We start from the raw sequence: 22,123 nt of genomic DNA, 5'->3' as shown, positions 1-22,123 counted from the left end.
AGATGAATTTAGAAGAATTATTATGGTCTTATAACGTGATTCAAAAGCATGAATAAATGAAGGAAAATAAAAAATATTAAAATATGAATCACAAAATACAAAAAATTGCTAATTTACAGATTTTTTTTTTACAGGGTACTAATTACCTACTACTGCTAGCTAATCGTAAAGTGTAAATATCTCAGTTTAGTACATTTTCTGCATTCTTAATACACAAACACAGTTTCTAGTTCTCTTTTAAACCACCTGCAAATCTGATTATTTTTGTATTCATTTTTTTTTGTTTTTACAAGTGATATCAGTACAAAAATATAGTACTTTTAACTTGAATGTAAAGCTTTTCTTGCATCTAGGATGTGTTATTTTATAAAACTTTGTGTAAACCTGGTATTAAGATTTTTGTTGATCCAAACGCTTCGAGTGGAAGCCGAAAACACAAGTGTTGTATTGAGTTTTTAGCATTTCGATTGTGTTAATTGCTTTAGAAAACATCCTTAAATGAATACAACATTTGGCATGTACATGCACTACCGGTCAAAATTACGCCAGTCTTTAGTCACATGATCCTTCAGAAATCACTTTTAATATTTATTATTATTGTTATTATTATTATTATTATTATTATTATTATTATTGATGTAATACTAATTAAAGCAAATATGACTAACCCCCCTTTGAATTTTGTTTTCTTTTTTAAATATTTCCCAAATTATGTTTAACAAAGCTAGGCAATTTTCACAGTATGTCTGATAATATTTTTTATTTTGGAGAAAGTTTTAGGTGTTTTATTTCGGCTAGAATAAAAGCAGTTTTTAACTTTTTAAAAAACATTTTAAAGTCAAAATTATTAGCCCCTTTAAGCTATATTTTTCAACAGTCTACAGAACAAACCATCGTTAAACAATAACTTGCCTCATACAATAATTACCCTAACCTGCCTAGTTAACCTAATTAACCTAGTTAAGCCATTAAATGTCACTTTAAGGTGTATATACTGTAACTGTCTTAAAAACATTTAGTCAAATATCATGTACTGTCATCATGGCACAGATAAAATAAATCAGTTATTAGAGATTATTAAAACTTAAGAGTTATTAAAACTATTATGTTTAGAAATGTGTTGAAAAAATGTTCTCTCAGTTAAACAGAAATTGAGGAAAAAATAAACAGGGGGGCTAATAATTTAGGGGGGGGGGTGGCTAATAATTCTTAAATAAGATATTATTATTATTATGACTTCAAATGTACATACAATAAGCAGTTATTTAAAATAGTAATAAATATATAATTTTTTTTTACATTTAATAAATGCTGCCTTGATAAACAGAATCATTTTCTTTCAAAAATAAAACATGAAAAAAAAAACCTGACCTTAAACTTTTGCCCTGTAGTGTACATGCAATAGGTATGCATAAAAATGTATGAGTGGACAATTTTATCACAAAAATGAAGATGATAAATATACTATAATGTAAACTTATTTATTTAAAAAATCATTTTTGCATTAACAGTAACTGATTTGATTTAACAACTTCTAGAACTCACAAAACTGAGTTTCACAACATTATGCATCGGAACATAAAAAAGCAAGATAACGATTCTTTTAATTGGATGTATTGTGATGTGGCACAGTGGCTTAGTAGTTAGCAGGGTGTTGGAGTGTTTAAAAACGGTATACCATTGTGTTTTTGCCCTGAAATGAAAAATGAAATACAGTTGAACTGGATCAAAAACTTTGATAATAATATAAATATATATTAATCTAAATAATTTTGAGAAAACGTTTTGATCCACTTCAAATGCTGACTACTGTTTATCTTCATTGAAGTATAGTCTGTCTGTTTCTCCTTATACCAAAGTTCCCATAATCTTGGATCCGGCCCGTTTCCAGAGCAGATGGTTGATGGTAATCAATGAGTCAAGTTCAAGACTGATTCCTGGAGAGACCACAGCTGAGCCTGGTTTCTCCTTAAGGTTTACTTTCCATATCCGTCAACTGGTGGAGTTTTGGTTTCTTGTCACTCTCGCCACTGGTTTGCTTTGGTTCAGGTTGATGGAGCTGTGCTTTATTGGAGCTGTTCTTCAGTGGACCAGCTTTCAACAGTGATTCAGTTTGGTTTAATCCAAATGTCAGTTTAAATGTATCCAGAATTTATCTACTGTCGCCCCACAGCAAGAAGGTTGCTGGTTTGAGTCCCAGATGTGCCAGTTGGCATGTCTGTGTGGAGTTTGCATTTTATCCCCATGTTCGTATGGGCTTCCTCCTGGTGCTCCGGTTTAACCCACAGTCCAAAGACATGCGCTATAAGTGAATTGGGTAAATAAAATTGGCAATAGTGTATGAGTGTGTGTGTATGTGTGAATGTGAGAGTGTATGGGTGTTTTTCAGTACTGGGTTGCGGCTGGAAGGGAAAAACATATGCCGTAATGCCGTAATGCCATATGCTGCGTAAAACATATGCCGGAGCTGTGGCCCCTGATAAATAAGGCATTAAGCCGAAGGAAAATTAATGAATGTATTGTCATATTTTTATTATGTGGGAAAAACAGAGCTGGGAACATTCATTTGAATTACAAAAAACTGACAACAGTTTCCAAAGAAAGTGGCAGATGGAATGAAAACTGCCTTTTATTAACAAATATATGATATTTTCCATTATTTCAGATCAACTAGTGTGCTTTATTTCAGGACTATTAGTCATTCTTCGATTGTGAGTGAGCGCGGATGATCCACAAGCATACGTGCTTTGGCACCGTGCAACACAAAGGACACCACATGTGGATCAGGAAGGTGTGTGTGTGTGTGGTGCTGAGAAGCTGTCAGTCAGAGAGTCTCCAGTGCTTTGTTTAAAGAGCAGGTCTGAATCTGACTGTGTGGTCCTGAAGTCAGCCAGATATTTGTGCTGACATACACACACAGACACGCGCGCACACACACACACACAATCTGTTCACGCGATTCACACTCATTTGTACATGCTTAAACTTATTCAGACATGTACTAAAAGTAACAGTATTAAAAGTATGCCTCAAAGTTTACCAAAGAATGAAACTGTGTCATTATTTACTACTAAGCTTCATTAAAGCTGTCCATATGACTTGTATATACAGCTTCTCTGAAGCCACACGACAGATTCAAGGAACTCGATGTTTGTTCACACTTGTTTTGGTTTCATTAAAGGGAGCTCTGGTGTGATCTAAGCATAGCAAATACAGGACACGACTTCACAAGATGAAACCACTTTTCTTAGCATAATCTGTTTTACCGTCAGCCGGTGTTAATGCGCATTTTGAAGTATGGCATGAGAAAAGAGCAAAGGAAATGCAGCATTTCAAATAAATATCCCTTAATTAACAAAGGTTTTTACAGATGGAAATGCAATTGCTAATTAAACTCTGGCGTAGTGACTATTACACCCATGTGACAGTTATCAGTTGTGTTCATTCTGCTTGCCTTTGTTTACTGTTAGTTGCTAGGTGACCAATACTACAGTTAGCCACTCTATTAACTTGATGCAAATGCATCTAATTCACATTTGGGATTTTAAGATTCACTTCATGTTAGGATGGAAAACCCGCTATAATAGTTATGTTGCAAATTACGGCACAATAAAGTGTAGGAAATTGGTAACACTTTATTTTGATGGTCCATGTGAGCATTAGTAGACTGTCTGCATAATATCTGCTGATACTGCTCCTTCAACAGATATTTAACTGACTATAAGAAACTTTGCAAGTACATGTCAGTCTACACTAACCCTAACCCCAACCTAACAGTCTACTTATAATCTAATGAGAATTATTTGGCATGTAGATGCAATGTAACTAAATTCAACAAACGGACCATTGGAATAAAGTGTGACCCAGAAACTTTATCTGTGTGTGTGACAGAGGAATAGTTAGTGCCACTTGTACTTTTACACTTACATTTTAAAAGCTTTAACAAGCTGTAAACTGATAAAAATATCATTCTGTATGCAAATATGATGAGTCTCATGATCTTTAGGTTCAGATTTAATATGAATGGTAAGTGAACACGGACTAAACGTATAATTACTTTTCATTTTGGAACAAATTAAGTCTAAACACGTTTCCACCAATGTTTCCAAATAATGATAAAAAATAATCTGAAAACAAATTTACAAAATGAGACTAGACTGTAATGGGAATGTAATTTTCAGAAAGTATATTACATAGTAATGGGTTTTCAAACTGTGGGGCGCGCCAGCACCTATTGAGGGGGACGCGAGACATTGAGGCGTGCACTCGAGTAAATTAGGATGATAATTTTTATGCATTCACTAGAGGGAATATGATTAACGTTAGCTCCACAGTGTGAAACTGAACAAATTTGGGGGGGGGGCTGTATCCTAAAAGTTTGAAAACCCCTGACATACAGCAATAGAGTCCACATTCAGTTGTATTATTGACAAATAAGTGCAGTCAAATGATACATTTTTACATTAATTACATGATCCGAAGATCAATTAATTGCAAATAAATATTATACAATACTTACAGACTGTTTATTCCAAAATGGTTTATATCTTTTTTTATATATAATTATTTTTAGGGTTCTCACCTTTAATTAGGATAGGACAGTGGAGGTTACAGACAGGAAAGTATTGGGAGAAGAGAGAGGGGAAGGGTCGGCAAAGGACCTCGAGCCGGGAATCGAACTCGGGTCGCCATGAGCACCATGGTGCTAGAGTAAATGTCAGCGCACTTAACCACTAGGCTATTGGCGGCAACAATGGTTGATTTTATAATGATGGCAAGTAAATGATGACAATTTAGCTTAAACATTATATGACACAAATGTTTTATACAATTATACTGCAGATAAACTAAAACAAGCCATATACGTTAATGTCTTAATGACTCATTAACCCATTTGATTCCTTTAAACAGATCATTCACTCACATTTATGTGTCCACTCATGCTATTCAGGACAAAGCCAGCACAAAAAAAAAATCACTTAAACATTGCATGTGCAGCTCAGGTAATATTTTTAGCTGTATAATACGAAACAAACATGGGGCAAAAGCCTTGTACAAGCCATTTTGCCTCAGGATCTTGAATATTAGGAACATATTTGAAATTATATCAACTTCATCATGCAGTTTTGTCCTGTTGTCTTGCATCATGTTCAGGATAGGTGCATTACAAATTTGAATACATTATATTGCTCCATAACTAATTAATATAAATAATAAGTTAAATCGACAGCCATAATTAAAAAAATTAAACATGTGAGTGTGTTTTGTGGAAGAAATAAAGTCAAACAAGATTTGAAGAACAGAATTAATGACAGAATTTTGACTTTTGCACGATCCATTGCTTTGAGTGTGTAGGAATTAGTGCAAGTGATCCTGACACAGTAAAAGTCAAAATTACTAACTCTACAGTGTTTTTTCTTTTTCAACTATTCAAAATGATGTTTAAAAGAGAAAGGAATTTTACACAGTATTTCCTATAATAAAGTTTTATTTAGGCTATAATAAAAGCAGTTTTTAATAAAAACCCCAAACATTTTAGGGTCAATATTATCAGCCCCCTTAAGCAAATTTTTTTCCGATTGTCTACAGAACAAACCGTCGTTATACAATGATTTGCCTAATTACTCTAACTTGTCTAATTACCTTAATTAACCTACACTACCTGACAAAAGTCTCGTCGTCGATTCCAGATGTAAGAGCAACAAATAATAACTTGACTTCTAGTTGATCATTTGGACAAGTGGCAGAAGGTCGATTTATCTGATGAATCATCTGTTGAACTGCATCCCAATCACAACAAATACTGCTGAACACCTATTGGAACCCGCATGCACCCAAGATTCTCACAGAAATCAGTCAAGTTTGGTGAAAGAAAAATCATGGTTTGGGGTTGATGGAGCGGATGGCAACATCAACAACCTGAGGTATCAAGACATTTGTGCTGCTCATGACATTACAAACCACAGGACAGGGCAAATTCTTCAGCAGGATAGCGCTCCTTCTCATACTTCAGTCTCCACATCAAAGTTCCTTAAAGCAAAAAAGGTCCAGGTGCTCCAGGTTGACCAGCCCAGTCACCAGACATGAACATTATTGAGCATGCCTTGGGTAAAATGAAGAGAAGGCATTGAAGATGAATCCAACGAATCTTGATGAACTCTGGGAGTCCTGCAAGAACGCTTTCTTTGCAATTCCAGATGATTTTATTAATTTTATTAATGATTTTATTATTGCAGAGATGTATGGATGCAGTCCTCCAAGCTCATGGGAGTCATACACAATATTAAGTCTTTTTCCACTGCACCATGACTTTATATTCTATACTGGACATTATTTCTGTTAAGTGACAAGACTTTTGTCTAAGCAAAGTTAGACCTTACTGTCCTAATTAAATAATTAAAAATCAAGGCATGATCATATTTTATTTTGGTCAAATAAGCGTAATCTAGAGGCCTTTACCTTTCATATAAGCCACTTCTGATACCAAATGATCAACTAGAAGTCAAGTTAATATGTGTTGTTCCTAAAACTTGGATAGGTGACTTTTGTCAGGTAGTTTAGTTAAGTTTTTATATCACTTTGAGCTGAATACTAGTGTGTTGAAAAAATATCTAGTAAAATATTATGTACTGTCATCATGGCAAAGATAAAACAAATCGGAGTTATTAAATTCGTTTTTAAAACTATTATGTTTAGAAATGTTAAACACAAATTGGGGAAAAATTAATAAATTCAGGAGAGCTAATAATTCAGACTTCAACTATACTTATGATGGCCAACGAGAAGCCAAAGTGAGAGTGAGCCTGACACTCACTGACCTCAAAAAACAAAACCAAAAAAAAAAAAAAGTACATAGTGTGTGCTTACCGTGCTGGAAGGCCTTGAGAGGGAACCAGAAGAGGATGACGGAGTGAAACAGGCCGTTCAGACAATGAGCCCAGAAGACCTGCAGGACAGATGGAGGAGGGGGCGAGGAGAAAGACACAGAGGCATGAGAAAGACGACGGCCACCCTGACCCTGCCGCTGACCCCTGACCCCAGGCCTTTGTGCGTGCTCAGCACCAGGCTAAGTGGAAGTTTGTCAGGCCTCCGCGCTCAATGGCCACCCTGCTGACAGACACTTTGTATATCCGTGCGGAGCGAGCTGGAAAAACCCATAGGGGAAACACGCCAACTACAGTTGAAGACTAAATAATTTAGCCTCCAGTGAAATTTTGATTCTTTTTGGTAACGCTTTAGTTTAGATCACAATTTATGTAATTAACTACTCACTTATGACCTGCCTATTATTAAGATTTTAACCGTTTATTAGTAGTTATGAAGTATGATCTTATTCTGCAGCCCTAATCAAAGCCTAAACCCAGGTTCTACCTTACTAACCATTAATAAACAGCTAAGAAGTTGTTTTTAAGCTAGTAGTGCTAGTTAATGGTTTGTTAATACTGTAAATAGTGACCTAAAGTGTTTACTTTTTTAAATATTTCCCAAGTGATGTTTAACAGATCAAAAAAAAAAATAAATAAATAAATATAAAAATATAAATAAAATACATAAATAAATAATCACAGTATTTGCTATAATATTTTTTCTATTAAAGTCTCGTTTCTTTTAGTTTGGCTGGAATAAAAGCAGTTTTTACATTTTTAAAAATATATTTTAAGGTCCACACAGAATCTGCATATGCAGATTTCTGCATTTTTTTTAGCCCATCAAGTCTATTTATCTAGTTATGCAAATGTAGACAGTAAGTTTTGCTTTTTTAAGTTTGGCTGAAATATATGGTGTTTTAAATTTTTAAAAAACAATTTTAAGGACTTTATCAGTTTTCCAATAACATGCTTAATTATCCTAGCCAAGTCTTTAAACAACCTAGTTAAGGGGGTCGATCAAACCAAAGTGCTATTTGTGTGGAGAGGTGCCTTCTTTTGAATGATTTACTAATGGCCGCGAGCATTTTGCGTGCTGCTTATCCGCTTGTTAAGTGGTGACGTATGAAATACTGTTTCCGGGTCCAAGCCGCTACTCATTTGAACTGAGAAAATATTCGTTTATTCCACTTTTTAGTCCTATCACACATTAAAGTGAATTCTATATAAAATCATGGTGTACACAACAGTCTCTGGACTTGCTGCATCACAAATACCAACATTTTAACAATTTATAAAATATTTATCACTTTCAGCCCATCGGATATTAGGCATGGACATATATACTGCGATCATGATTTTCGAAGGTATTACATCGCTTTGTAAACGTTTATTATTACCATTTGTCGAGTCTCCCTATACAGTTTGAGAGAGCGCTTGAACCTGGAAGGCGCTTCGCACTTAACAAGCAGATTCACCTACGTTGGATGACTTGAAACAGGGACCACTAGTCTCCCCTTTATCTTTAAAAATCTCCATAATCGTCTTGACAACACAAACACTGCTGTCATCTCAACGGAAACCCCGCGTCTGCTTTTATTTGATTGGAGAATGAAAAAGATGTGACTGACGTAATGCAATTTGGCCCTGGTCATTATTATTAGACCCCTTAATAAATATACAGTTGAAGTCAGAATTATTAGCCCCCCCCCCCCACCCCCCTTGGATTTATTTTTCTCTTTTAGGTATTTCCCAAATGATGTTTAACAGAGCAAGGAAATTTTCATTTCTTTCTTATATACTTCTTGCTTATTTGTTATATTGTTATACAATAACTTGCATAATTACCCTAACCTGCCTAGTTAATCTGATTAACCTAGTTAAGCCTTTAAGTGTCACGTTAAGCTGTATAGAAGTGTCTTGAAAAAGATCTAGTCAAATATTATTTAGAATATTAATATATTATTAGAAATAAAACTATTCTGTTTAGAAATGTGAAAATGTTCTCTCCGTTAAACAGAAATTGGGGAAAATAAATTAACAGGGGGGCTAATAATTCAGGGGGGCTAATAATTCTGACTTCAACTATATATTATTTTCAATTGGCTAAAGAACAAATTGCTATAATTTAATAAATTACCTAATTAACCCAGTTAATCCTTTAAATAGCATTTTAATCTGAATACTAGTATCTTGAAAAAAGTACTAACTTGTAAAAACATTATGTACTGCCATAACTTGGGAAATATTAGATTTTTTTTAATCTAACAGGAGGGCTAATAATTTTGACTTCAGCTGTATATAAGTGATGTCAGTCTGCAGTGTTTTTCCGCCATCACTGCTTTTTCCCCACACTTTAGTTGCCTCATCAAATTTCTCCAATCGTTCCTTTGTGAGTTACGAAAGAAAAAAAGCTCCCAAATCCTTCATGGATACTTTTAGTACAAACACAGACAAGTTTTTAGAAATTAAGATGTATGAGTCTGTCGCTGGAGTGAATGGTTTTTTGGGGAGTATGGAAAAACTATCGCTTACACAGGTATACGGCATGAAGCCTTTGAGTGTCCGCGTCTGTATACATGCGGCGTGTGGACTTTGGATGTGCCATTTAAACAAATATCCTCTTCCAAAACCGCCTTGTTTTCAATTTACATTATGCATGGACGCGGCCAATCAAAACACTAATGGGCGATGTAGCATGAAACAGCCGTGAAATGAAATCAGGCCGTCACAGGTCCAGTTTCCAAACCCTGCTTTTTCTTTCCCCCCACAAGTGCTGCTCTTTTCACCTCGGCGGAGTCTGAGACCACTCACCGCCCACAGACACAACAGATTCTTCTGGAAAACATCAGAATATTTGTGCTGAGAGACGGTCTGTGGTATTAAAAACAAAAGGTCAAATCATTTTACAATGAATTTGGCTGAGAAAATAAATAAACATGCCTGGTATTAATGATCAATTTAGGAATCGCTATTTGGATCTGGTTCATTTTAATGAGTGACTCAATTCAAAATGATTCACAGAATGCCACAAACACATTATTTTAATATTATATTATAGGGCAGCACAAAATATTGCTTGAGCATCGATATCGCAATGTGTGTATCCGCAATATTCACGGCGCAGGATTAGGGATTAGACTATTTATTAAAGATTAAAAGAAAGATATTATTAAACATGATTTTTTTTTTTTAAGTTATCTTTGCAATAATGACCATAGTATTTGACATTTGATTGTACTTGAATACTGTTTGACTTCCCAGAAACCATTTATTTAACTTTTATTTTTGTTTTGTCGTGTTTATATGCTTTTAAAAGGAATATATTTTATGCAGATGTACCGCATAAAAGAATCTAAATAAATAAAATCTTTCCAAATAGAGCTATTCAAATCATCTGATGAAATTATATTCATATCGCAATATATATCACAACACAAAATATCGCAATATCAGCCTTTTCCAATATCGTGCAGGCCTGTTATATTATATATTATTATATTATATTAAATATATATTTATACTAAAGACTCCAATAAATCATAGTAAATTCATATGTTTGCTTTATATAAGGTAAAGATGGAAATTCTGTACAAAATGTGACAAAAACAAACCGTGAACTCTCTGAATCACTATAAGGCAGAACTACTATTTAATACTTAAAAATCTATATATTTTTACAGATATTTAATGAGCATTTCTCTGGATAGGATAACTGTTGTGGCTCATCAAGACTGCCTTTATTTGATCAAAAATAAATGCAATAAACTGAACAGATTTTATTCATGTGAAATTGATTGTCAGCATCCATCACTATTTTTTGTCACTTTTGATTAATTTAACCCCCATAATGCATTAATAATGAGTTTATTTTCACATTCCCGGCATGTTTGGACCAGGAGAATCATTGCTTGATGAAACAGTCATAAAAAACATTACATTTGATCAGCAAAAGAAAGAATGTGAAAAATTCCGTTTAGGATGTTACCGTGTCATTACTGCATTTACCCCTTTTTAATTAAATGCAAAAATCAAGAAATTCTTTAAAATGACACATAAACCCAATCAAAGATGCAATGATGTAAATTAAATATAAATATTTTCATTACGGATCATCATACGAAATTCATTAGACAATCTGAGAATTAACTATATTAACCCAACTGAAATAATTGAACTAAAATCCTTTGAATTTAAACTGAACATCGTTTAAAAGTGCATAAAACCCACAGATTTATTTCTAAAAAAACACCATGAATATTACCCTGAAAACCTTTCAAACTAAATAAAGGTATTGAATAAACTTTTACCTTCAGTCAAAAGCTCTGGTTAGTCAATGTGCATTCATTTATACATTTTTTTAAATGAAATTCAGAACCAAAAGTGTGTGAGATATGATGAAAAACCTAAATGTATTTAACAAACGTTTGTCCACAACTGTTTAACTATCAATAATTTAACAAAAATAAGGAAACAATAGTTACTTTAGGTTTTAAGTAACTTTAGTTTAGGCCACAAACCATTATCCTTACTAGCATCATGAACTACTAATTAGCTGTTTATTAATAGTTCGTACGGTAGAAGTTGGGTTTGGGTTTTGGGTAGGATTAGGGATGCAGAACAAGATCATACTTCATGGTTTCTGCTACATTCATTCTTCCATGGTGGGGCGCCGCACGAAAATTCATCCCGCCACGGCTACATTACAGCTTTTCATTCAAAACATTCAGCTGTTTTTTTTTTAAATAGTGGGTTATAATCGCACCAAAATGTATTAAAAGGTAAGTGAATTATAACAGCACAAACTTTTCTGTAACCGCAGTAGTGATGTGCGTTATTTGTTTAACCCTTTAAGGTGACATGCGGACAGACTGACTGACTGGTGCGTGATGCGCGAGGCCAGCAAACACGATGTAGCTTTCAGTTGTGATGAACACGGTTTCCATAATTATATTTATGTATAAATAAAGGTCTGTGGTTCTGCATACAATGACTTTATCTTGCTGGAGTTTATAGCCGTTTCACTTTACTTCAGGACGCATTAATGCTGCTCTGTAGGTCTATTGGAGACATTCATAAATATTCCAAGCAAATCTAATAAATGCTGGACACGTACTTGTTACATAAACACACTAAATCTCACTTGAGCAGCGTTTTTTTGAGTGCACAAGAAAATCTGCACTTGAGCAGCGTATATTTGAGGGCGCGCAAGACGTTTTGTGCACGAACAGAGGAAATCGCTGCTTGAGCACAGAGATTCACATGCTCATATTATATAAATGCGATCTCAACTTGTAATACTGTGCTCATGACATTTGTCAATGAAATAACGCCACAGGTAGTTGGTAGATCTGTGTAAAAGGCCCAACAGACTCTGTCGCCACAGCTGGAAAAAATCCTAGAGGAAACACTGTACTTTATAACTACTAATGAACAGTTAATATCTTAATAAAAGGCAGGTAATAAGCCAGTAGTTAACAGCATGAACTGTGACCTAAACTAAAGTGTTACCAAAAATATCTCTGACATTTTATACATTGCCATGTTTGAAAATGTGCACATTTTGAACGTCTTAAAACACATTACTGACCCCAAATTCTTCAAGTGAAATACAGCACAACCTGACTCCCTAAAATAAAATAAAAATGTATATAATCTGACTTTGCAATGTAGCACTTGTCAGAAAAGTTGGATTTTAAAATCTATAGACGTTCAGTTTGTTTAACAGCTAACAGCAGCAGAGATGTGTAAGGGGGAAGGGATGAGCAGAGGAGAAAGAGAAGAGGAAAACCCTGAGATTGTCTTGTTCTGTGTTGTTTGACGGAGGCCCTGAATGACCTCTCGGCCCCGGTGCCCTGACCCTCTCACCTCCACTATCCACAGAGCAAAACAAAGCTCAGACTCTGGCCTTCAGACAGCAGCTCATCCTCACCACACAGCCCTGACAGACTCAAAATTACTGCTCTTTGCTGAGTTTATATTGAAGGTTTAGGGTTTGTTAAAGTGCATTGCTTCAAGCATGAAACACTTGCAAAACTCATCCCACACTTGAAGCTAATCTAGTGAGTGGACTTGGAGCACAAAACCAGTAATTTTACATCATCTGAAAATTGAATAAATGTTTCTTTTGATGTTTGTTAGGATAAGACAATATTTGGTTGATACACTGTTCATTCATGTTGTTCCAACACAACTTAATAAATTTAAGTGGATTGAACATAAAACAATTAAGTTGTCCTCAAATATAAAAAATCTCAAGAATTGTTTTATAGCTGCTCGTTTTAAATGAGTAGATCAAACAAGCAGCAAAACCCCTTTTTGAGTGTCCATCACTATTTGGAAATCTGGAATATGAGGGTTAAAAAATTCTAAATAATGGAAAAATTGCATTTAAAGTCGTCAATAATAAGTCATTATCCATACTGCTAATCAGATATTTATTTGATATATTTAGCGTAAGAGTTTTACAAAAAGTCCTAATGGAACATGATCGTCTTCTAACGCCTGATTGACACGAGGCTTCAGCGCCAACGCTTGACAGAGGGAACGTCTGAAGTTGGAGCTGACGCGATCGTCAAAGCAACGTCAGCCAATGAAATTAGTCTGCAATCGGCTACTGTCTAGCTGGGGTATTTGCATAAAGCAATCTGATTGGCTGATGCTTTCGTTGGCGCTTAAAAAGTTGAGAAATTATCTCAAACATAAGTCAACATCAGAATTATAAGTAGAATAAAATTATTTAAAGAAACCAGTAAACCTACACATAATATCATTATTGTTGTTTGAGAAAAATCAATAATAATTGGTGACTCATATTAACCTTTATTTTATATCTACAGAATTGAGAAAATCGTGATCTTTATTTTAAGCAAAAAAAAACGCGATTCTCATTTTAGCCAGAATCGTGCAGCTCTACTAGCAACCATCCAAACAACCACATAGCAACATACTAAAACACTTTGAACATCTTAGAAACCACATGGCAATGCTTTGGCAACAACCCAAAACAAAACAAACCAAACCAACAGGAACAAGTTTTCAACATCGCATGGTGCTTTACACACGCAGTCTAATGAAATCAATAAATGTTCAGAATCATTTGTCGCAGCGCAGCCCTGAACTCCTGCGTTTCTAAGCAGGTTGCTAAGAATGAAGGTGTGAATGGCCGTCTGTGTTGTCTGAAGCCGAGATCTGCATTCTGTGTGACAGCTTAATTGCTTAAACTAGCATGAAAGGATAAACTTTATTTTGCGCCGACTATTGCCAGACGCTCTAATCAGTCTTCTCCAGCTCTGTTGGGCTACAAATAAAGCCCGAAAGGAATAGAAAGAAAGAAAGGAACCATCCAGGGGTCTGTAGGGGGGCTTCTCTGTTATTAGAGATACTTCAGTGTCAAAGCTATGCAATTAAATGTGAAGAGAGACACGGTGGGTAAATTTCATTCCTATATTTTCTTCCTGATCTAATACATAAAAAAGTAGGGACAGTATGGAAAACACAAATAAAAAGAAAGTAGTGATTTCTAAATTTACTTTAAATCGTATTTCATACCCAACAATACAACAAATGTAATTTAATGTGTCCCTCATGATTTTTATTTTTATTTTTTTTAAACAAGTATTCCAATTTTGGTTCTTGCATCACAATTAAAAAAAAAGTTGGAACAGTAAAGCATTTACCACTTCGTAATGTTGCCATTTCTTTTCACAACACTTAAAAGATGTTCTGTGACTAAAGACACCAAGTGATGAAGTGTTTCAGGGGTAATTTTGTCTTTAGGTGGGCAAAAGTACTGGAGCTTCGTTGTTGCATTTTTTGGCTTCAAAATGCGCCACACATTCTCTATTAGAAACAGGTCGGGACTGCAGACAGGCCAGTCAAGTACCTGCATTCTCTTCCTCCACAGCCAGGACTTAGCAATGTGTGCAGAATGTGGTCTTGCATTGTCTTGTTGAAATATGCATGGGCGTCCTTGGAAAAGATGTGTTCTTGATGGCAGCATAATGTTCTTCAAAATCTCTATACAGATCCCCTAGTTTTTCACGATTCTGCGATCGCTGAATTCAATGCAAAATCAACAAAAGTGAAAATTTTTACGATCCTGCAAAATTCTTAATTAAATGTTAAAATGTAAATAATCTCATAAAACATCCAATTCCAAACCATATAATCAAATGACATTTATTTCAGTTTGCAATTTATTGTTTTACGTGACTCATACGTTGCATCCGCAGCGCACGTGATGTATTTGAGTGTCTCAAATAACGTCTCACCTGCGCCCTCACAATCATTACATTACATGGAAGGGGGGTGGAATTGTTTTGCAGCCTGTGCGGTAAGCAGAAATGGATAAAGTGCAAGTGCTTTACATGTGAAGTCAATGCAAAGATGCGAATAGACATCCTGTGGCGCAAATTGGGCGTTTTGTGCATTTGACGTGCTTCAGACTACAAAAGAAAGTGGGAAACATCTAACAAACGGAGCAATGGAACAGACAGAACAGCAAGCAGCTTACAATGATGGAGATTGGTTCAAGGATGACAGATGAAAAGAACCAAAATGCGATCATCTCACAAAATCCACATCTCTTATTGGCTGGATGTTATTAAACAAATTTCCTAAACTGCTTATCGATTGGTCAGAATTCGCGAGCAGGAAAATGCCAATGGAACTCCCGCAAGTAAACAAACCGGCAGACACAAAATGTCGCTTTTTACCATGGAGCTACGACTGCGCTGGCTAATTGTATCCCTGCTCATAGTATACTATATAGTTTGTATACATCACTTTAGACAAACTATACATTTCGAGAATGAAGAGCGGCTGCGGCTGGAAAACAATGTTCTAATGCATTGTACGTCACATCAGGAGGAGGCGTGAATTAATTTAGCTAAACTGCGACATGGTCATCTTGCGGAAATATTACCAATGATCCATCAGGTAATGTTTTTCCCTCTCTCTCTCTCTGTCTGTCAGTAAAGCGCTGTCAACAAATGTTTTTCCTTCATGCCCCATAATGCACAGCGCATCGGCCTACAGCAGCTGGATTAGTCCAAAAGGCGCAGTACTTTTTGCGGTTGGGTCTGTTTTAGTTCGGATCATATTCTCACCACAAACGAACCGCTCCAGGGTTCGTTTGAAAGCGTACCGAGACCACCTCTTTAAGTAGGTCTCGGTTTGCTTTTTTGGTCCGCTTTTGGTGCGTACTTGAGTGCGATTACTGCATTTACACCTGCCCAAATGAACCGCACCAAGAGGGAAAACAAACTCTAGTGCGATTCAACCGAACTAAATAAGGCAGGTGTGAAAGCACCCTAAAGCACATTATACTGTATATATTACAGTATTTACAACTCATTGTTAATGAATGCTACAGCATACTGTAGATAAAACTGTAATAAACACTGTAGTAAATACTGTAGTGATATTACTGTATCTAGACAACTGTAACTTTAGTAAAACAGACTGTGACTGAAGATAACATCTGGTTCTTAAGTCAGTCAACATAATTCCACAGATACTTTCCTCTAAATGTCTTCCTTTGATTCTGTTTTCCAGGCGAGTCTCCTGTAGTCATTATTCCACTATATCCAATTACATCATATATACAATTCTTTCTTTTCCCCAACATGAACCTACTGTATTTCTTTCTTTCCGTGCATTAACTGCCTGATTGCACATTATAGTCTTTCGCATTAAAGCTTTATTTGCGTTCAACAATTAAACTAAGAATTGTGGTGTTTGTGTTAGAAACGGCCAGTGAATCTTTCTCTCCAGACCCCAGGTCTGCTGCTTTCTGTAATGCGTGTCAGTGAGCTGCTAAATGAGTCTCCACGCCTGTGAAGCAGAGAGACACCAGCGCAGACACCAGACAGCTTTATTGACACACAGACGCAGAGGCAGCAGTCTCACACACACGCACACACACGGACACACACGGACACACACGGACACACACAGATGTCTTAATGGGGACGTCCCATAGATGTAATGAACTTTATTCTGTACAGACTGCATATTCAATCCCCTTACCAAAACCTACCCCCTAAACCCAAACCTTACAGGAAATAATCTGCATTTTTACATTTTCAAAATACTTAATTCTTTGTTATTTGAGTGGTTTTCTATATGAAGACCAAAAAAAATGTCCCCATTAGGTCAAAATTGACTGGTATTGCTATACTTTTGAGGGTATTTGATCCCCAAAATGTAAACACACACACACTTGTTTCTGGTGCAAATATCTAAATATTCTTAAATTAAGAAGCAATAGTAAAAAAAAAAAAAAAAAAATTCTTGTTTTCAGAGATATTAAGTCAAAATTGAGCGAGTTTTCACCTAAAACAAGCAAAATAATCTTGTTTTTGCTTTGAAATAAGATTTAGCTAAGAGAGAAAAAAAACACTTAATTTTGACTATTTCTGAAAACAAGACATTATTTTTTACTTGTCTAGAAAACACTTCTTTATTTAAGAATTTTTAGATATTTGGACTTGAAACAAGCAAAAACTAAGGGCTCTATTTTAACAATCTAGGTGCGAAGTCTAAAGCGCATGGTACAAACACATTAAGGGCGTATCTAAATCCACATTTGCAGTTTTAAGGACAGAAAAATACACTCTGCGTCCCGGCGCATGGTCTAACAGGGTTGTGCTTATTCTCCTAAAGGGTTATGGTTGTGTTTTGAGCATAACGTGCATTAAACCAATCAGAGTCTCATCTCCCATTCCCTTTAAGAGTAAGTTGCGTCTCGCCATGGCGCATTTGCTATTTACATGGCAGACTTTGTAAGTGGAAAAACTGAACACTTCACTAGCGAGAAAAGAGTTAAAGAGAGCATCTGCAGCGTAAGGATAAAGAACGAGCCTCCTACATTCAGCCTCTTTACTTTTACTCTTTACTCATTAACTTTCATGGATAAGGAAACAGTATTGTACGCACTCCACTCAAGACATCCATTAGTCTACATATTTAATTTTGTTTGTTAAGGGCAAAGATTTGTTTCAAAACTATTTCTAAATTCAGTTCTAATTTCCAGCAAATGAATAAATGAACAATAATAATGAAGTGTGGTCAAAAACAGAGTTATATTCAAACACACGTCCTATTCTTATGCCCCACATGGAGATGCAGTTGTCTCCAAAACCTGAAAAAGTGGACAAATCTAAACTTGTTTTTATTAAAACAAATATAAATATGCATATAATAAATACAGGGTTTCTGCAGGTTTCATCAAGCCAAATTTAAGACTTTTTAAAACCATTAGGAATTACATTTTATATTTACCTAGGGTTAAGATTTTTTTGAATGGCCTGGTATTATCATAAGAAATCATGTTATTGTTTTTAGTTTTTTTTCTAGTTATGGACTTTAATTAGTTGAGTTTGCTGTAAAAATGTCTAACAGCTGTTGTGAATTGTATCTCTTTGCAATAAAAAAAAAGAAAAAAAACTTTTATTGGTGATTGGATGGTTGGTGGTCCAATTGAGTATAGCTTTACTTGGACAAAGCAAAATTAAGACCTGTTCAAAATTATTTAAGACTTAAGACACAATATTCCAGTGAATTTAAGACTTTAAGGCCTAAAATTTGGACTTTTTAAGACCCAGCGGACACCCTGTAAATAATACTGCTAATAATAATAACATTATACAAATGCAAATTGTCATCATTAAACAAAAAATAGAAAAAGCCCCCCCGAGATGAAGGCATAGAGACAGTGGTTTTTATATTTATGTAGAAAATAATACTTTTTGTAACATTTTAATCCTTTTTCATTTATAAAGATATTTGTGTATTGCTGCACATCATGTGTGTATTAAACAATGTGTTAACGTTTGGACCCACATAGGCACATAACTAATGTGCTCTGCACTGGACTTTAGAAAAGCTTTCAGTTGGACAGTGGCAAGGTCTATTTCAGTTCTTCAAAATAGCAATGTGCCAAGATTTCTAGACCGGCACACTCATGAGTCCACGAAGTGGCACAGATGGATTTGCTATTTTAACAACAAGGTGCAAAACGAGAAAATTACAGTTGCGCTGGTCTGAAAATAGCAACAAATCACGCCAAACAAACGTCTTTAGCTGGGTGTATGATAGGGCTCTTAGTAAGAAAAGCACATTTTTTTATTTTTAACATGTACAACAGCATTAAAGAGTTCATAATTGTGAAAGACTATGTGAATGTATGTAAACATTACAATAATGTGGTCAACTCTACAGGCTTGTCCTGGCGTGAAAGAGTTTACGAACTTTTAAAAGGGAGATGAACACTCAAAGACATCTCAGATAAGCAGAAAAGCTGACAGAGAAGGACAGTTTAATGGATGGCTAAACCAACAAGCTCCTGCTGTTGACCTGCTTTTTTACGCTGTGGAGACTCGTAACAGGATCTGTTTGTTCAGTGGGTTTTTAGACGGAGTGCCAAACTGTTCACCAATCACAGGTCAGTGAAGTGAACACAGCGTGACCTGACTCATCATCATCATCATCATCATTAAGAGACATCCACTAAATCACTAGTTTATTATGCATTCACATTGGATTCTTTAAATGTTAGAATCATAAATACTTCATCATCTGGTATTTGCATCATTCCCAACGCCCACTAATGGAGATTTAGCGAACATGCTACAGTGTATTTACCTTGGTGTTGAATCCCATTGCATTCTGGGAGGTTTTGTAGAGTTCGGGGTATTTCAGCATGTTCTCTTTTCTGCAGGAGCGCTCGAAGATGCCCAGAGTCAGAGGAGGCAAAGCTGTGAAGATCTAATAAACACACAAAGAACAAAATATAAGACTAAACTGTTAGAAATAAAGCAGGGCTACGAATATATAATAAGAAACAGGTTTCAAGATTATTATACAAATGTGTCATCACAAATATTACTTTGTAAATATATTTTACGTCCTACAGTTACGTATACACATGATATACTGTAGATGTGTGGTAATGATCATACCCTCCTGTGAAATATTTATTCTTTTCCAAATATTTCCCAAGTGATGTTTAAGGGAGAGATTATTTCAACATATTTATACATGCTATTTTTAAAAACTAATTTCTAATAACTAATTTGTTTCGTTGTTCTCCTTGTGTTTGCGTGGGTTTCCTTCGGGTGCTTCAGTTTCCCCCACAACATGTCCAAAAACGTGCTATAGGTGAATTGGGTCAGGTGAAATTGTCCATAGTGTATGAGTGTGAATGGGTGTTTATGGATGTTTCCCAGTGATGGGTTGCAGCTGGAAGGACATCCGCTGCGTAAAACATGTGCTGGATAAGTTGGCGGTTCATTCCGCTGTAGCGACCCCAGATTAATAAGACCCTAACTCGAAAAGAAAATGAATGAATGAATAAATGACTGCATGAATTTTTTTGTCTTAACCAACAAGACAGTACATCATATTTTTTGTTCAGTAAAATAAAATTAAATAACATTATGTTAGTGTGAAACATTTCCTTGGACAGTTAAACAAACATATTTGAGGAATAAATAATGTATATGAAATATGTTACAGGAGAGCTAATAAGTTTTTTAACTGTACATCTTGTAAAAATATAGAAATCAGAAGATTTTCAGCCCTAGTTCTATGATTTGATAATATATTCTGCTTCCTGTATTGGTTATTCACATGATAGTACTTGTAAAAATAAATAATTATAATAGAAGTCCTTTCACAAGTAGTTACAGACTTTTAAGCAACACCTTTATGATTTTTTCAAATTTTCTCATTAAATATTATAAATTATCAACTGCTCTAAAAAATAAACCAAATAAATAAATAAAAAGTGATTTTTACCTAAATATTTCCCTTCCTATAATACAATTACATAACTTAATTAGCACTGAAAATACAGTCAATAGTCAATAGTAGTTTATTTTTGGTTTTTAAGTTGTAGATGATAAATTGATTAACTAAACCAATTGAAAATCCTTAAATTTAATAATTACAAAAATTTTTAATTGAGGGTGCCCTATAGTGAAAATTATATCAGACACAACCATCTCTGGGTATACAGTGCATCCGGAAAGTATTCATAGCACTTTACTTTTTCCACATGTTTTTATGTTACAGGATTAAATTCATTTATTTCCTCAACATTCTACACACAATACCCCATGATGACAATGTGAAAAAATAGGTGTTTTTTTTTTTTTTTGCAATTTTATTAAAAATAAAAAACCTGAAAAAAAAATCACATGTACATAAGTCATAAATCATGTGCATAGGTATTCACAGCCTTTGCCTAATACTTTGGCAGCAATTACAGCCTCAAGTCTTTTTGAATATGATGCCACAAGCTTGGCACACCTGTCTTTGGGAATTTTTGCTCATGCCTCTTTGCAGTACCTCTCAAGATCTATCAGGTTGGATGGGAAGCAACGGTGTACAGCCATTTTCAGATCTCTCCAGAGATGTTCAATAGGATTTAGTTCTGAAGGACATTCCACTCAAGGACATTCACGAGTTGTTGTGAAGTCACTCCATTGATATTTTGGCGGTGTGCTTTGGGTCATTGTCTTATGGTCTGAGAGTCCTTCAGATGCCTTAAGGCAAATTCCAGGCGGGCTGCTATTTGCCCTTTACTAAGCAGTGGCTTCCGTCTGGCGACTCTACCATACATGCCTGATTGGTGGATTGCAGCACAGATGGTTGTCCTTCTGTAAGGTTCTCCTCTCTCCACAGAAGAACGCTGGAGCTCAGACAGATTGGCCATCGGGTTATTGATCACCTCCCTGACTAAGGCCCTTCTCCCCCGATCACTCAGCTTAGATGACCGGCTAGCTCTAGAAAGAGTCCTTGTGGTTCCAAACATCTTCCACTTATAGATGATGGAGGCCACTGTGCTCATTGGAACTTTCAGAGCAGCAGAAATGTTTCTGTAAGCTTCCCCAGCCTTGTGCCTCCAGACAATCCTGCCTCGGAGGTCTACAGACAATTCCTTTGTCTTCATGCTTGGTTTGTGCTTTGACATGCACTGTCAACCCTGAGACCTTATATAGACCGGTGTATGCCTTTTCAAATCATGTCAAATCAACTGAATTTACAACAGGTGAGCTCCAATTAAGCTGCTGAAACATCTCAAGAATGATCAGTAGAAACAGAATGTACCTGAGCGATAAATGGAGTGATAAATGAGCTTATAAAACCATTTCTAGATATTTTTTCAACTAACCAAAGCCCTAAACCTACTATGCAGATATCGGAGAATAATTTAACTTATTAAACCATTGCAGTATATTGCACCTTTA

The 22,123-nt window shown here is 35.4% G+C and overlaps 1 protein-coding gene across 1 annotated transcript in view; it reads right to left on the bottom strand.

Annotated features, from left to right (window-relative positions):
* The window catches only part of atp8a1 (ATPase phospholipid transporting 8A1), a 336,556-nt gene that overhangs the window by 43,455 nt on the left and 270,978 nt on the right, over nucleotides 1-22,123 (bottom strand). The window contains exons 29-30 of the mRNA XM_056471711.1: nucleotides 19,515-19,637; nucleotides 6,868-6,946 (exon numbers count right to left, since the gene is read on the bottom strand). Of these exons, the coding sequence (XP_056327686.1) occupies nucleotides 6,868-6,946; nucleotides 19,515-19,637 (202 nt within the window). The remainder of the gene's footprint in view (nucleotides 1-6,867; nucleotides 6,947-19,514; nucleotides 19,638-22,123) is intronic.

The sequence above is a fragment of the Danio aesculapii genome, chromosome 14 (assembly GCF_903798145.1).
Source record: "Danio aesculapii chromosome 14, fDanAes4.1, whole genome shotgun sequence".
NCBI lineage: Eukaryota > Metazoa > Chordata > Actinopteri > Cypriniformes > Danionidae > Danio > Danio aesculapii.
Note: the sequence above shows the minus strand (reverse complement) of the source record. Positions and strands in the feature narration are given on the sequence as shown.